This window comes from Mustela putorius, unplaced genomic scaffold, assembly GCF_011764305.1.
Source record: "Mustela putorius furo isolate JIRA1106 unplaced genomic scaffold, ASM1176430v1.1 tig00000139_pilon_pilon_pilon, whole genome shotgun sequence".
NCBI classification, from domain to species: Eukaryota; Metazoa; Chordata; class Mammalia; order Carnivora; family Mustelidae; genus Mustela; species Mustela putorius.
Genome location: NW_025421293.1, coordinates 8996160 through 9014502, shown reverse-complemented (window position 1 = coordinate 9014502; position 18343 = coordinate 8996160). Strand labels below are relative to the sequence as shown.

At 40.8% G+C, this 18343-nt stretch overlaps 1 protein-coding gene across 2 annotated transcripts in view; it reads left to right on the top strand.

Annotated features, from left to right (window-relative positions):
* LOC101676428 (cytochrome P450 3A12) overlaps positions 1-18343 on the top strand; it is a 107456-nt gene that overhangs the window by 58316 nt on the left and 30797 nt on the right. For both annotated transcript variants that reach the window (XM_045075076.1, XM_045075077.1), the window contains 5 exons: positions 3628-3721; positions 7153-7205; positions 12998-13097; positions 17422-17535; positions 17785-17873. In XM_045075076.1, coding sequence (XP_044931011.1) covers positions 3628-3721; positions 7153-7205; positions 12998-13097; positions 17422-17535; positions 17785-17873 — 450 coding nt within the window. The remainder of the gene's footprint in view (positions 1-3627; positions 3722-7152; positions 7206-12997; positions 13098-17421; positions 17536-17784; positions 17874-18343) is intronic.

Below are 18343 nucleotides of genomic sequence, written 5' to 3'. Positions count from 1 at the left end.
TAATAAGACAGGACCCATCCATATGCTGTCTACGAAAGATGCTAAAAAAGTCTCTACAAAAGAAAGACTCTACAAAAGATTCTAAAGAACCTATAGATACTTCCAGACTGAAGGTGAAGGGATGAAGAACCATCTTTCATTCCAACAGACCTCAAAAGAAAACTGGGGTAGCAATTCTCATATCAGACAAATTATATTTTAAGCTAAAGACTGTGGTTAGAGATACAGAAGGACATTATATTATTCTTTTTTTTTTTTAAAGAGATTTTATTTATTTATTTGACAGAGAGAGATCACAAGTAGGCAGAGAGGCAGGCAGAGAGAGAGGAAGAGAAGCAGGCTCCCTGCTGAGCAGAGAGCCCGATGTGGGACTCTATCCTAGGACCCTGAGATCATGACCTGAGCGGAAGGCAGCAGCTTAACCCACTGAGCCACCAGGTGCCCGACACTATATTATTCTTAAGGGGTCTATACAACCAGGAGATCTAACAGCTGTAAATATCTGTGCCTGCAACTTGGGAGCAGCCAACTACATAAGCCAATTGTTAACCAAGATAAAGAGATATATTGACAATAATATGTTAATAGTAGGAGATCTCAATACTCCATCTCAGCAAGAGACAGATCATCTAAGCAGAAAATCAACCAAGAAACAAGAGCTTTGAATGACACACGGGACCAGATGGACCTCACAGATATATACAGAGCATTCCACTCTGAAACAACAGAATACTTACTCTTCTCGAGTGCACATGGAACTTTCTCCAGAATAGACCATATACTGGGTCACAAATCAGGTCTCAACTAATACCAAAAGACTGAGATTTTCCCCTGCATATTTTCAGACCACAGTACTTTGAAACTGGAACTGCATCACAAGAACAAGTTTAGAAGAAATTAAAACACTGGGAAGCTAAAGACCGTCCTGCTCAAGAATGTTTGGGTCATCCAGGAAATCAAAGAAGAACTTAAACAATTCATGAAAACCAGTGGGAATGAAAACACTCCAGGACAAAACCTATGGGATACAGCAAAGGCAGTCCTAAGGGGGGAATATATAGATACTCAATCCTCACTCAAAAAACCCCAGAAAAATCCCAAATACAAAAACTATCTTTACATATTAAATAACTGGTGAATCAACAACAAATTCAGCCTGACCCATGCTCAAAGAGGGAAATAATTAAGATTAGCACAGAGATCAATGATATAGAATCCAGACATGCAAAAGATTAATTGATATAGTTGAATTTCATTCTATTTAATAATAGGTTTTCTACTGAGAGAAGACTATTTACAGCATGTTCTTTCTGAACAATACAACAGGGTTGTTGGTTCAGCTTTTGTGACTATAAAGGTACATATCTAACCTCAGCCTTCTAGAGTAATGTTGGCATTATGAATTTGGTGTACCCATAAGTACTTCTATGGCCTAGATTGTATATTTTTTAAATACATTGACCCAGCATATTATTTAAACCTCTCTGAACAGGTGAGTAGTGAGACTGTGAGCCAGTACTGATGTGAGAAGCATCCAGGTAGGACTCTGGGATGGAGTAGGAGAATATTCCTCTTTCAGAGCAGACCTCTGAGAGATACTCCTTGATCCTGTCCTACAGAAGATTGTCGCGGGATCACAGGATTAGCATCTCATCTGCTAGAGGCCAAGAGAGAGGACCACTATATATATATCACACTATGTGAGGTCTTACTGGCAGTGGATCTGTCCCTGGATACTGTCACCACCAGGCAAACAATCATATAGACTTAGAAGACACTGGTATGCCAGGTATTACTGCCTATAGACAATACCTTCCACATGTCAGTGTAATGTAAAGGCAAGAAACATGAGTGGCTTTATTTTAACTCCCTCATTTGTACCAAAAGCAACATGACTTTACCAAGAAGAGGGAGACTAGAAACCATCAGAAAAATTTACCCAGCCCATCCTCTGCTCCTTCGTATGGAGCCATGTGAGTTTAGACACTAGACCACATCATTCCTTGGATCACATCACTCACTTGCTTGGCCTCACTTGGGAGTTCATGGAGCATGTCAAATGTTCAGAAACAGGAATTGATAATTGGTGGTGGTGAGGCAAGGAAGGAATGAAGGTGGGATGAGGCCACTCCAGGTTCTGGCAGTTGGTCTTCCTGCATCCAATTGTTCTGGAGGAAGGATCCAAACACCCATCTGTTCCTGGCTGAGGTGTCTCTGCTGGTTCCTCAAACCCAGCTCCTCTCATGCAATTTTGGGGAATTATTTGATTATATAAGATTTGCTGGATTTGTACAGAGTATCTGGAACCTGTAGTGCCTTTAAGGCTAGCCTCCAGAGAAGAGGAGGAAAGGTCTTAATTCTAATCTTGGAATATGGTATTATTACTCATTTTATGTTGCATAACATGATTGTGCTGTTGACTAGAGGTATCTGGACTTTGAAAGGTCCCTTATCAGTCAGCTTAAACACCTACAGGGCTTGTTGAGCCATTTCTTCCTAACATTATTTTGTAGCACACTTTCCTAATTTGCCTCTATGAGTTTAGCTTTGTAGGCCTAGCAAGTTATGATTAAAATGGTTTCTGGCAGCTTCTTCCCTCAACCTGTCTTCTTCCTCCACTCTGCCATCTCAGCAATATGTAAGTATAAGTCTTGCAAGGATCCAGAACACTAATTGTGGGATTCCACACATGATCCATGAAAGATGATTGTAGACAAGCCTGCTGTAGGGTGTACAATCCATAGTGGGTTTCTGAAACAGCTGATGCACAGAGTCAGTAAATGAACTGCTTTGCGAGTGACCATCTTGAAAAAAAAAAATAGTATATCTGTTGATACACTGGTTGAAGGACCAGATGCCATAAGGGGAAGAATGGTTTGGAAACATATTGTTTCCTTGCTGATTCTTTTATATGGTATTATTAGGGCACCTATAGGTCAGTCCTCTTCTCTGCAGCTCAAGAGAACCAGAGTGCCTGACAACAGAGACTTGGGTGGAGCTGAAAGCATCTCACTTTTCAATGAGCCCAGTGGAGCCTTGGAGACATTGTATAGAAATGAGAAAACTTGTTCAAGGTGTCTCAATGAAGATAGATTTAAGAAAGACCAGATCTCACACGGTGATAGATCCTGCAAGGAAGGGAAAACACAAAAGTTTCTGAGCAAACTGCAACACACTTTCATGGTAGGTTCTCACAGACCCTCTATTAATGAGTGGATATAATTAAACAAAATCTCATTATCGGAACAGAAAGAAATTTTTCTTCTCCATAGAGAAAGTTATGGAAGAGTCATTTACTAAATAGGCATGAGTGAATTTTCTGGAAGAAATCAGCGCGAGCCTTGAAGGAGCACTCAAGTGTGGAAACACTTATCAAATCTTCACTTTAGGATTGGGACTGTGAAGATTTCAGCTGCTCTTACCCAATCATCATTATGTTTTGTAGGGCTTACAGTGGAGGTGGGAAAGGAGATGATGAATCAATATATTTATTGCCCTTGGAATTGCTCTTATTCTTGCCTATATGTTACCTCCCTCCCTTGCCTGCCCAGCTCTGTGTTAGTGACTGGCCAGCCTCAGCACTTATTCCACCATTCCTGTGACCTGGATTTCTCTTTCACTTCATAGATATGGGACCTCCACACATGGACTTTTTAAGAAGCTGGGAATTCCTGGGCCAAAACCTCTGCCTTTTGTGGGAACTGCTCTTGCCTACCGTAAGGTGAGTGTTGTTTGAGCTCCCTCTTTTGCATCTTATATTTGCTAATCCTAGCTTAACTCCATAGTGAATACTCTCCTCCTTAGGAGAAGTACATAGGTTTCAGACTTCCCAGAAGTGGTGTCACAGGCACCACCTAGCATATGGCCCTATTCTCTGCTGTTTGGAGCCTCAGAGTTTGCCTCAGTGGGTAGCGCAGCTCTCTGGCTGCTTCAACCAAGGACTTACTGTTCTAGCTTGTGAGCATTGAGAAGAAGCTTTTATTTCTGGCAGGTGCAGGTTCCCAGGAAGGCACCACCATACTTGGTATGAAGAGAAAAGTATCAAGAGGGTCCATGCTAGTGGTCCATTAAGCTGTGTATGCTAGAGTCAGACTTTTCTGTTCATCATACAAGCTCTGGGCAACATTTTGTTTTGATGAATAGCTCTGGAACTTTGTTTTATTGGGCAGCCCAAATTCACCTTTGGGGATGTGCACACACTTGAACCATCTCAAGAATTTCCAACCCCTGATTCTTCTCCTACCCACTTAAGCCCCCATGTTGCATCACCACTTCCTCATATCAGGGAGATCATATGATAGTTGTCTTTCTCTGCTTGACTTATTTCACTAAGCACCTGTACCCCTGGGGATAAAAATACATGTTTATAAAAAATAAAAAATTAAAAAAAAAAAGAATTGCCAACCCCTGCAGTTATTTCTAAACTCTAACTCACCCATTGCTAATGGTGACATCTCTGGGAATTGAGCAGTTGACCCAGAGCTTTCTGCTTTACTTCTCTACCTTCTTTGTTGGTACCTTTTGGGTGAGTTGAGCAAGAGGAAGTTTTGCTGAGGGGAGATGGTGCTTGTATATTGACTTCGTGTTTTAACATTTTTTTCTTTTTTTTTAATTAAATTTTTTTATTTTCAGCATAACAGTATTCATTATTTTTGCACCACACCCAGTGCACCATGCAATCCGTGCCCTCTATAACACCCACCACCTAGTATCCCAACCACCCACCCCCCCGCTACTTCAAACCCCTCAGATTGTTTTTCAGAGTACATAGTCTCTCATGATTCACCTCCCCTTCCAATTTCCCCCAACTCCCTTCTCCGCTCTAACTCGCCATGTCCTCCATGCCATTTGTTATGCTCCACAAATAAGTGAAACCATATGATAATTGACTCTCTCTGCTTGACTTATTTCACTCAGCATAATCTCTTCCAGTCCCGTCCATGTTGCTACAAAAGTTGGGTATTCATCCTTTCTGATGGAGGCATAATACTCCATAGTGTATATGGACCACATTTTCCTTATCCATTCGTCCGTTGAAGGGCATCTTGGTTCTTTCCACAGTTTGGTGACCATGGCCATTGCTGCTATAAACATTGGGGTACAGATGGCCCTTCTTCCCACTACATCTGTATCTTTGGGGTAAATACCTAATAGTGCAATGGCAGGGTCATAGGGAAGTTCTATTTTTAATTTCTTGAGGAATATCCATACTGTTCTCCAAAGTGGCTGCACCAACTTGCATTCCTACCAACAGTGTAAGAGGGTTCCCCTTTCTCCACATCCTCTCCAATACATGTTGTTCCTGTCTTGCTAATTTTGGCCATTCTAACTGGTATAAGGTGATATCTCAATGTAGTTTTAATTTGAATCTCCCTGATGTCTAGTGATGATGAACATTTTTTCATGTGTCTGATAGCCATTTGTATGTCTTCATTGGAAAAGTGTCTGTTCATATCTTCTGCCCATTTTTTAATATGATCGCCTATTTTGTGTGTGTTGAGTTTGAGGAGTTCATTATAGATCCTGGATATCAACCTTTTGTCTGTACTGTCATTTGCAAATATCTTCTCCCATTCCGTGGGTTGCCTCTTTGTTTTTTTGACTGTTTCCTTTGCTGTGCAGAAGCTTTTGATTTTGATGAAGTCCCAAAAGTTGATCTTCGCTTTTGTTTCCTTTGCCTTTGGAGACATATCTTGAAAGAAGTTGCTGTGGCTGATATCGAAGAGATTACTGCCTATGTTCTCCTCTAGGATTCTGATGGATTCCTGTCTCATGTTGAGGCCTTTTATCCATTTTGAGTTTATCTTTGTGTATGGTGTAAGAGAATGGTCGAATTTCATTCTTCTACATATAGCTGCCCAGTTTTCCCAGCACCATTTATTGAAGAGACTGTCTTTTTTCCACTGTATATTTTTAGCTGTTTTGTCGAAGATTAATTGACCATAGAATTGAGGGTCCAATATTTGAAGAGGTGTGTGTATGCATGTGCTGTTTTTCACACAAAGTAGAACCATGCATACAAAATCACTAGAAAAGAGATGCTTTGACAAAATTATTAAGAAATTAATGTACTTAATGGGATGTACTAGCAGAAACGCAGACTGATATTGATGGAGCCATTGTGGCTCATGTAGCTCCTACGCCTCAAGTGAGATCCTGCCCCTGAAGGTTAGGAGCTCATATCAGAGGGTGAGCTGACTAAGTCTCATGTGCAGGCTGCTTTCTGCTGTGGAGATCCTTTCCCCCAGACCTGCGGCTTGTTTCTCAGATCCCACATCTCCCCACTGAGACCCTCAGTGCCCAATATCATCTAATACCTTCCTGGACTTTTTCCTCTCTGAAAAAGCAGTAATTCCTTCCCACCTTTCTCAGATCAACTCCTTAGTACCAGCACCACAAGATCCACATTTCTGGGACCCTGTTTTGCATGATTAGAACATCAAAATCACAGCTGAAACTTAGGAACAGGAAGTTTTACTGTTTTTTTCTTAAGTGACAAAACTGAAAACTTCTATCAAGTGTTCTAATTTGTTCTCCCCCTTGTGGAGTGGTGGCCTGGTCCCCTCTTTCTGTGTGGAGCTGGATGAGTGAGGCTGCCTTATCATTTGTTCACTGATCTCTCACTTTCTCACTCAACAAACATGTTTAGAGTTATGTAAATTTGCTAGATGAAAAGAGGTCACTGGTGTCTTAATTTCCTAAATCCATTGGAATTTTAGTTGGGCTTTTGAGATCAATGAACAGGTTGCTGACTGGGGGTTCATTGTGTGCAGGCCACACCGACTTTCCCTCAGCTCTTGTTTTTCCCATGTGGCTCTGAGGTAATAATTCAGAGGGTTCTGAGATTTAGCAACAACACATGCACAAGCCAAACATGCCAGAAATACAGAGGTTCTGTAGCCTTGACAGACAGGGTGAATTGTTCAGTATCTGCCATACTTGGAGGGGATTCAAGAGGGACTTGAATTTCTCCATTTCAATATCCTCTTGTTTTCTCTCCTTTCCAGTAAGACATCTGTGAATAAGAGCTTCCCTCTCACTGCCAGAGAGAGGTAGTAAGCTGCATTTCATGTGGTCTGGGTCATTTTTGTCCCTGTTGGAGGTAGGACTCAGTACATTTAGATTAGTAATATGTTTTGTTTCTTCTTGCAGGGTTTTTCTGTTTTTGACGAGACATGTTTTAGAAAGTATGGAAGAATGTGGGGGTGAGTATTCTGGAAAATTTCATTGGATAGGCTTATTATGATGAAGCCCTCATGTTGTGAACAGTCTCTATTGAGAGCCCTTTGGGATAAAGCCTGCTGTAGTAAAGCTTCTGGAACCTCTGATTCCTGGGATCCCATGTGTCACCAGGTGTGCAGGTCTAAGTATGAATTGGACCTGGAGAGGTATATGGGGTGCTGGGCCACTCACAGCCAGTGTTGTACCCCTCTGTACCTCCTTATCTTCTGTGTTCATGTCCTCAGAAACCAGAGGACTCTTCTGAGTTGCTTTAGCACATAAGCAATATGGTGGCATAGAAAGAATCCAGATTTCTGGATAACCAGTGGTTCAGCTCCACTGCCCCTTCCCACATTCAGTCCTGGTCAGCTCTGGATGGAGCCAGTCTTATATCATGGACCTTATTTCTGCCAAAAGTACATGGTTCTTATGGTTGACTGTGGATAAGAACCACATGGGAGAGCTTGTTAAAAAGGCAGATTCTTTGTTTCCATCCCCCAGAATGCTGAATCTGGAGGATATGGGGTCTGTCCCAAAAATCTGAATTTAATTAGTAGTGGAAGCAATGTTAGGACTGGGTGAGACCATAAATATAAAGTGTTAGCACATATCATCCATGGGGGAGGGAAGGAAAAACTGATGGGAAGAAATCAGAGAGCGAACCAAACCATGAGACTGTTGACTCCAGGAAACAATCTGAAGGCTGTAGAAAGGGAGGTGGTTGGGGGGATGGGGTAACTGGATGATGGGCATTAAGGAGGGCAAATGATGTGATGAGCACTGGGTGTTATATGCAACTAATGTATCATTGAACGTTATACCAAAAACTAATGATGTACTATATGTTGGCTAATTGGATTAAAAAAAAAGCTATGGTGAAAGACATCTCATAAAAAAAAAGATTACCCAAAAGCACTGTCCCTTGTCCACCCACATGTTTCTGAAGAAACATGATGGGACAAGGGGAATCATCCAAGAAATATGATCAGGCTGCTGGGAGAGAAGACCTGAGTGCCACCTCAGTAACTGCTATCACTGCTTTAACACTAAATATACCCAACCCCCACTACAACCTTCTGAGTTTTAGAATACTTTTTGGAGATGGTGTAGTGGTTAGTGTAGTGGTCTCATCCATTTTTAGATGTGATCATGAAACCATTTGAAAATCCTCTATGACGTCAAGGAAAGAATAGGGGACTTGCGGAAAATCTTTCAGTTTGTTCTAGTAAATGCAAATGCAGTTTGTTCTAATAAATAGTGGAAACAAAATAAATTTTACTTATTTATGGTATAATTAAGCTTAAAGTAAACCTCATGCTGGTGACAGATTCCCATTAACAGGCCATGCTGACAATCAAGTCAGGCTGGATAAGAAGATGTGGTATGTATATATGCAATGGAATACTCTGCAGCCATCAAGAATACCCAGCTTTTGTAGCAACATGGACAGGACTGGAAGAGATTATGCTGAGTGAAATAAGTCAAGCAGAGAGAGTCAATTATCATATGGTTTCACTTGTTTGTGGAGTTTAACAAATAGCATGGAGGACAAGGGGAGATGGAGAGGAGAAGGGAGTTGGGGGAAATTGGAAGGGGAGGTGAACTATGAGAGACTATGGACTCTGAAAAACAATCTGAGGGCTTTGAAGGGGCTGGGGGGTGGGAATTTGGGGGAATCAGGTGGTGGGTATTAGAGAGGGCACGGATTGCAAGGAGCACTGGGTGTGGTGTAAAAACAATGAATACTGTTACGCTGAAAAGAAGTAAAAAAAAAAATTAAAACACACACACACATACACACACACACACACCCAAATCTTGCTGTTTACAATGACATGGATGGAACTAAAGGGTATTATGCTAAGTGAAATAAGTCAACCAGAGAAAGACAATTATCATATGATCTCTCTGGTACGAGGAAATTGAGAGGCAGGGTGGGGTTGGCGTTGTGGGGGGAAGGGAGGGAAAAAATGAAACAAAATGGGACCAAGGAGGGAGACAAAGTATAAGAGACTCTTAATCTCAAGAAACAATCAGGGTTGCTGAGGGGTGGGGACGGGAGGGATAGGGTGGCTGGGTTATGGACATTGGGGAGGGCATGTGCTGTGGTGAGAGTTGTAAATTGTGTAAGACTGATGATTCACCTGAAGCAAATAATACATTAAATGTTATATGTTATGTTTTTTTAAAACAAGGATGGATCACATATAAAGAGTTAGCTTTGTGTGAAACATGTGCAAAAGTGGGCATGGCCTGCTGCTTAAGGATGTCACATGAAGCCCAAGGAATTCACACCTGGGACTCACATATAAGAATAAATATAAGTAATAAAAGGAAATATATTCAAAATGAGTTATACTTTTCTGTATTTATTTTTCCTCTTTTCTTTTGTTTGAAAAATTTATGACTTAATGCTGTCAAGGATCTCTCTCCATATTAAAAATAATACTTCCTTTTGAATGTAACTGGGAAGCATATTTTAGTAAATAGGGCAAAGAAATAATTCCTAATTTAACCATCACTTCTTGAGCATTCCAAGTCTTTTAATTTGCAGACCCATCTTCCATATATGTGGTCAGTGTATGTACAATTTTCATTTAATATTCTCTCTAATATCTTTCATGTTTGAAATAGCTTCAAAATTAGAATGTTTAGTTACTGGGTGATGGATTCTCCATTTTTTTGGTTCCTAGATAATTTACTTACCTTCAGTTATTTACCACCCTCATTTCCTTTTTGTTAAATTGTTAAATTAAATTAGATAAATTATTTTAAATGCTTGACATACTTCTAAAATGTTTACAATAATTTATTTTTATTTTTATTGTTAGTCACCATACAATATGTCATTAGTTGTTGATGTAGTGCTCCATGATTCATTGTTTGTGTATAACACCCGGTGCCCATGCAATACTTGCCCCCCTTAATATCCATCACCAGGCCAACTTATCTCCTCCCCTTTCTAAAATCCTGTTTGTTTCTTGGAGTCCACAGACTCTCATGGTTCATCTCCCCCTCCAATTTCCTCCCTTCATTTTTCCCTCTCTTCTCCTAATGTCCTCCATGTTATTCCTTATGTTCCACAAGTAAGTGAAACTGTATGATAATTGCCTTTCTCTGTTTGACTTATTTCACTCAGCATAATCTCCTCCAGTCCCATCCATGTTGATGCAAAAGCTGGGTATTCATCCTATCTGATGGCTGAGTAATATTCCATTGGATATATGGACCACATCTTCTTTATCCATTTGTCTGTTGAAGGGCATCTCTGCTCCTTGCACCATTTGACTATTGTGTACATTGTTGTTATGAACATTGGATTGCATATGGCCCTTCTTTTCACTACATCTGTATCTTTGGGGTAAATACCCAGGAGTGCAATTGCTGGGTCATAGGTAGCTCTATATTTAATTTTTTGAGGAACCTCCACACTGTTTTCCAAAGTGACTGCACCAACTGCATTCCCACCAACAGTGTAAGAGGGTTCCCCTTTCTCTACATCCTCTCCAGCATTTGTTGTTTCTTTCCTTGTTAATTTTTGCCATTCTAACTGGTGTGAGGTGGTATCTCAATGTGGTTTTGATTTGAATGTCCCTGATTGTTAATGATGTTGAACAGTTTTTCTTGTGTCTGTCAGCCATTTGTATGTCTTTTTTGGTGAAGTTAAAAATTTTTTTTTTTCAAATAAACAAAATATTTTATTTTTATTGGTAGCTATTTTAACATGACAAACACATACAATGTGATGTTCTCTAAGTCTCAACTAAGTGTAAACCTTACTCTTTTTTTGTTATGTTAGTCACCATACAGTACATCATTAGTTTCTGATGTAGTGTTCTGTGAATCATTGTTTGAGTATAACAGCTAGTGCTCCATGCAATCCGTGCCTTCCTTAATACCCATTGCCGGGCTCAACCATTTCCCTACTCCCTCCCTTCTCAATTCCTTAGTTTGTTTCCTGGAGTCCATAGTCTCTCATGGTTTGTCTCTCCCTCCAATTTCCACCCTTCATTTTCCCCTTCCTTCTTCTAATGTCCTCTATCCTATTCCTTGTGTTCCACAAATAAGTGAAACCACATGATAATTGACTTTCTCTGCTTGACTTATTTCACTTAGCATAATCTCCTCCAGTCCCATCCATGTTGATGCAAAAGTTGGGTATTCATCCTTTCTGATGGCTGAGAATATTCCATTGTATATATGAACTACATGTTATTTTTTTATTAACATACAATGTATTATTAGCCCCAGGGGTACAGGTCTGTGAATCGCCAGTTTTACACACTTCACAGCACTCATCCTAGCACATACCTTCCCCAATGTCCATAATCCCACCACTCTCTTCCTACCCCTCTCCCCCAGCAACCCTCAGTTTGTTTTGTGAGATTAAGAGTCTCTTATGGTTTGTCTCTCTCCCAATCCCATCTTGTTCCATTTATTCTTTTACTACCCCTAAACCCCCCACATTGCATCTCCACTTCCTCATATCAGGGAGATCATATGAGAGCTGCCTATCTCTGCTTGACTTATTTCACTAAGCATAATACACTCTAGTTCCATCCACATCATCACAAATGAACCACATGTTCTTTATCCACGAGTCTGTTAAAGGGCATCTCTGCTCTTTCTACAGTTTGGGTATTGTATACATTGCTGCTATGAACATACAAAAGTTATGGAGAATGGTCCAGGAAATATCCATGTACAAACCTAAACTTAATAATTGTTCTAATGTTTCTTTCTAATCATGATCTCAGAGAATGGATTAGGTATGATCAGGATAAACGTCTGCTTCCAATGAAGACATACAGATGACTATCAGACACATGAAAAAATGTTCATCATCACTAGCCATCAGGGAGATTCAAATTAAAAGCACATTGAGATACCACCTTACACCAGTTAGAATGGCCAAAATTAGCAAGACAGGAAACAACATGTGTTGGAGAGGATGTGGAAAAAGGGGAACCCTCTTCCACTGTTGGTGGGAATGCAAGTTGGTGCAGCCAGTTTGGAGAACAGTGTGGAGATTCCTCAAGAAATTAAAAATAGAGCTTCCCTATGACCCTGCCATTGCACTCCTGGGTATTTACCCCAAAGATACAGATGTAGTGAAAGGAAGGGTCATTTGTACCCCAATGTTTATAGCAGCAATGGCCATGGTCGCCAAACTGTAGAAAGAACCAAGATACCCTTCAACAGACGACTGGATAAGGAAGATGTGGTCCATATACACTATGGAGTATTATGCCTCCATCAGAAAGGATGAATACCCAACTTTTGTAGCAACATGGACGGGACTGGAAGAGATTATGCTGAGTGAAATAAGTCAAGCAGAGAGAGTCAATTATCATATGGTTTCACTTATTTGTGGAGCATAAGAAATAACATGGAGGACATAGGGAAATGGAGAGGAGATGGGAGTTGAGGGAAATTGGAAGGGGAGGTGAACCATAAGAGACTATGGATTCTGAAAACCAATCTGAGGGTTTTGAAGGGGCGGGTGGTGGGAGGTTGGGGGAGCCAGGTGGTTGGTATTAAGGAGGGCACATATTGCATGGAGCACTGGGTGTGGCACAAAAACAATGAATTCTGTTTGCTGAAAAGAAATAAAAAAAAAAAGGACAATGAAAAATAAATAAATAAATAAATAAATAAATAAATAAATAAAAGTAGAGCTCTTTATATTAAAAAAAAAAAGAAGTCTACTTCCAGGCATGACTGCACTGTAGAAACTATCAGGTTAAGTATAATCAGGTCTGTTTTCCCCACACAGGTTTTATGATGGGCGACAGCCTGTGCTGGCTATCACAGATACGGACATGATCAAGACAGTACTAGTGAAAGAATGTTATTCTGTCTTCACAAACCGGCGGGTAGGCATGGATGTATTTTCAATTTGCATAGTTAAATATAAAACTTTTATTTTAAAATAAGAATAGATTCACAGGAAGTTGTCACAGGAGGTCCCATGTCATGAAACCTTCAGGCCATTTCCTTTATGGTAATATCCTGCATAACCATAGTACAGTGTCCAGGCTGAATTTGACATTGGTTCTAATCACAGAACTTAGATTTCAACAGTTTTATATGCACTCATATTTGCCATCCTGGTTTTTTTTTTTCCATTTTTTAAATTATGTTATGTTAGTTAGAAGCACCCACAGAATGGGAGAAAATATTTGCAAATGACATTACAGATAAAGGGCTGGTATCCAAGATCTATAAGAAGTTAGTTGTAGTTTTTAAAATTATTTGTGTTTTAAGCTTTTACTAGAGACATAAGTAATTTTTACATCACCAGTACAATATCACTATGTTCTGAATTTAGACATTTGTATTTACCAGCGAGATTTATAATTTCATGTGATTTCATGTTAGTAGTAACAGCCCTTTTTTTTTCAGCTTGAAGAACTCCTTAATATTTCTTGTAAGGCAGGCTTAGTGGTAATGAATTCTGTCCACACTTTTTTGGTCTGTAAATGTCTTTTTCTCTCTCATTTCTGAAAGCCTTGTTTTTCTGGGTAAGGTATTCTTCGTTGGTATTTTTAATAGCATTTCAAATAAATCACCTACTGTCTTCTGTCTTTCATGATTTCCACTGAGGATTCCACTGGTAGTCGCATGGTGTTCCCTTGGATGTGATGAACTCCTTTTCTCTTGCTGCTTTCAAGATTTTGGGGGGGGTTCATTTTTGACAGTTTTATTATAATGTCTCTTGGAGAAGTCCTTTTCAGATTCAATCTTATTGGGGACTTTAAGCCTCATGACCCAAGATTTCCATACATTTCTCTATGTTTGAGAAGTTTTCAGCCATTGTTTCTTTCAGTAAGGTTTCTGCCCACTTCTCTCCTCACCTGCTGGGACTCCCATAATGTGAATGTTGTTTCATTTGATGGTGTCCTGTAAGTCCTGTAGGCTTTCCCCCCAATTCTTTTCATTTTTGTTCCCCACTTTGACTGGATAATTTAAAATAATCCAGGAGGGCATGGTTAGTTCATGCATTTGGGGGCCACACCTTGAGCAACTGCATGATCCTTGGCAACAAGAGCAGAGGAGGGTTCTTTGTGGCTGTGGTAGCTGTTGGGGTCTTCAGCAGCACCACCAGATCCAGTGACAGGAGACTGGAGAAGGACAATAATGGCCAGAGTTGGTGCAATGCACACACTCATCTGGAGGGCTGAAAGCAGGCTCATGCCCCAAAGAGCTAGGCCAGTGGTGGGGGCTGTACCAACTGTGGGCACACAGGTAGCTTTGAGTTCCTGAGCTATCTGTGTGCACTCACATGGCTTCAGGGCTAGCCAGTATGGCATGCCCAGCAGTGGGGCTCGTAACTAGAGGTCAGGCTGGCAGTGTGTAGGTGTGCATCTTCAGGGTTTAGCTGTGGTCTCATGTGTCAGTGCAGTCCAGAGACAGGATTCAGGCCTGGCCTCAGGCCCAGAAACTGCTGGGGCTTGGGCTGGTGTTGTCCATATGCCCAGTCATAGAGGCCATAGAGGTGTAGATTTGGAGCTCACAGTGTTGGTGGTGGCACTGGCTGAGGCAACTCGTGTGAGTGCAGATGGGACACAGCAGGACTCTGGCACCTTGAGTCTACAAGTGTGAAAACCTCTGGGACTATCAGCAGCAAAATCTTAGAGGGTACACAGTGCTGGGCCGGCTGTTTGCCTCAGCAGCAAAGCCTGCTGGAGACTTCTGCAGAGCAGGACACAGAGAAGCATGGTCACTCCTTCCACTGCACTGATACTGGTAGTCCTGTCCTTCTTTGTTCCTAGCTGTGACCACCTGTGTCAGCTATGCCAGTCTCTGGGAGGTTTGAAACCAAGACAGGTAATTTGTGCCATGCCCTGAAGGGCTGGGGCTAATGGTCGCTTACCCTTCTGTTGTTCCCCAGGAAGGAGAACTATCTCAGGTCAGAGGGGGTCCTCTTGGTGCTGAGCAGTGCTGACCTGGGTCATGGGGGTGATGCAGGCAAAATAAAGCTCTTCTCCCTACTTTTCTTGTACAATTATTCTCAGGAGTTTTGCTCCACTGTGTTGTTGAAGCTTCTTAAATGGACTCCTAAGCCCTTGAGCCTATTTTTGCTTTGTGGATAGCTGTCTGATTGTTGTTGTTTGTGAGGTGTTAGAGGCTAAAGTGTCCTGTTTCATCGTCTTAGGGATATAATATCAGTCTTTCCTCACTGGGGTGATGTGATGTTAGGTGTAAGGTTTTTAGATGCTTGTTATTAAGTTGAGGAACTTTCTGTCTCTTCTTAATTTGTGAGTTTTTATTGTGAAATGGTGTTGAAGGTATCCATTTCATTTTTTATTTTCATTTTATTGTAATTAAAAATTTTGGAGGGGTGAATGTCTGGGTGGCTCTGTTGGTTGAGCATCTGACTTTAGCTCATGTCGTGATCCTGGGGTCCTGGGATCTAATTCTGCCTCAGGATTCTTGCTCAGTGGGGAGCCTGATTTTCCCTCTGCCTGCTGCTCCCCTTACTTGTGCTGTCTTTCTCTCTCTCTCTCTCTCTGAAAAATAGATAAATCTTTAAAATTTTTTAAAATTTAAATTCAATTTAAGTAACATGTACTATATTATTAGTTTCAGAGGTAGAATTCAGTGATTCATCAGTTGCATACAATATCCTGTGCTCATTATATCAAGTGCTCTCCTTAATGCCCATCATCCTGTCACCCCATCCCCCACTGCCCTCCCCACAAGCAACTTTTAGTTTGTTCCCTATAGTTCCCTTTAGTTAAGAGTATCTTATGGTTTCCTCCATCTCTGTTTCCCTCTTGTTTTATTTTTCCTTCCCTTCTGATATTTTCATCTTTTTTTTTTTTTGACAGAGAAAGAGTAAGAGAGCACAAGCAGGGAAGAGAAACAGAGGGAGTGGGAGAAGCAGCCTCCCCACTGAGCAGGGAGCTCGATGTGGGATTCAATCCCATGACCCTAGGATCATGACCTGAGTCACAATACACCCCTGTTATATTTTTTAAATTCCACATATTAGTGAGATCTTATGGCATTTGTCTTTCTCTCACTGAATTATTTCTCTTAGTATCATACCCTCCAGTTCTATCCACGTCATTGCAAATGGCAAGATTTCATTCTTTTGATGGCTAAGTAATATTCCATTGTGTGTGTATGTGCATATATATATGTATGTATGTGTGTGTGTATATATGCAGACACATATCTCTATATATATACATACCAGGTCTTTGTTTTCCATTCATCTGTCATGGACACCTGGGCTCTTTCTATATTTTGGCAATTGTGGACATTGTTGCTATAAATATTGGAGTGCTATAAACATTGGGATTCAAATCACTATGTTTGTATCCTTCTGATAAATGCCTAGTAGTCCAATAGCTGGGTTGTAGGGTTGCTCTATTTTTAAGTTTTTTGAAATATCTCCATACTGTTTCCAAACTGGCTACATCAGTTTGCATTTCCACCAACAACAGAAGAGGGTTCCCTTTCTTAGCATCCTTGCCAACAACTGTTGTTCCCTGAGTTGTTAACTTTAGCCATGGAGATATCCATGTTAAAACAAAATATATTTGGGAAAATGGAAGAAATATTCAAATTGGTTGGCTTGCTAGATGAAGAATAGAGTTATTTCTCTAATTTTCCCTTATGTTCTTTTGGGGAAAAACAGGGAAGAAATTTCCATGTTATTGTACCATTTTGTCACAAGAGCAAAGAGATTCCTAATCTTTTTACTGTTAACTACAATTTTTTTTTTCAAATCACCATTTCAAGACATCCAGTTTTCAAGTTTCTCATGCTGTGGATATATGTAAAAGGTAGAACTGGTCTGAGGCAACATACAGTTTGCCAGGGCAACTGACTACCTTCCACCAATCCAATTCTACTCTGCTCAGCTTAGGAGACTGTATTAGGTGTTAATCCTGTGTACTCCACTGGAGGAGTCGTTTCCCTTCCAAATTCCCTCATACGACATTTGCACTGAAATGAAGGTGGAATATAAAGACTGGAAAGCACAGCAGGTGGCTGGATGTGTCCCCAGCCTTGCAAAAGGATAGGCCTTTGGGATAAGAATCTGTTGATCACCTACATTGGGCCTACAATGAATTTGATAATCACAAAATATTTGTTGAATAATTTCTGCCTGTTTAACAAATTTTCCACAACCTTTGAGACCTCCAAAACTTATGTAGGGCAAATTGTGTTTTTCTTTGACTCTAGTCTTTTGGTCCAGCGGGATTTATGAAAAGTGCAATCTCTTTGTCTGAGGATGAAGAATGGAAGAGGATGCGAACATTGTTGTCCCCTACTTTCACTAGCGGAAAGCTCAAGGAGGTAAGAAAAGAAGACGTTCAATTGGAAAGTAAGGAATACATCTGGGAGCAGGTAGGAAATACAATCATAGTCCATCTCTAAGGGGAAGTCTGCGGAATTTGGGCTTCATAAAAATGGTCTTTTTATGTCCTATAAGAGACATGATAAGATTTGTTATTACAAATCACTGCTCCATGCTTGTGAGAGCCACATCATTCTAGGAATTGATTCTCAGATTTAACTTCAGGTGGTGTTGTATTTTGTGTGTAGATGTTCTCCATCATTGACCAATATGGAGATGTGTTGGTGAAGAACGTGAGGAAGGAGGCCGAGAAAGGCAAGCCTATCAACTTGAAAGAGTAAGTAGGAGTGCAGCTGCTGGGATTCCAGCTCTGTCATGACATTTTCCAGCTGCTGCCACAGAGCCAACTGCCACTGTTGAGTCACTCCAGTGAAGCAGCTGAAGTATGCATGTGGTGTTACAACTCCAGTGGGCCAGCCAGGAAGAGGTAGCTTACTTAAAAAGGCAGGGAAGTCAGGAGAGAAATGGTCTCTTTTAGTGTACATGAATCGGGATTAATTTATCTGCTTAACTGTCACCTTGCTTATTCTGGAAGACACCACTACATGCCTGAGAAAAAGAAACATGATTGTACCAAATCTTTGAGTGAGGAGGGTATGGTATGGTGGGAGGGGAAGGCACTTGGTACATATTAGTGGGCACTGGGGTGGGGCAGGAACATTAACATGTGGAACATGGAACAACTTCAGCCCCAGCTATCCTTCTTTCAATCTCAAAAGAAAGAAGTCCCTGTTCATGGGATGGGAG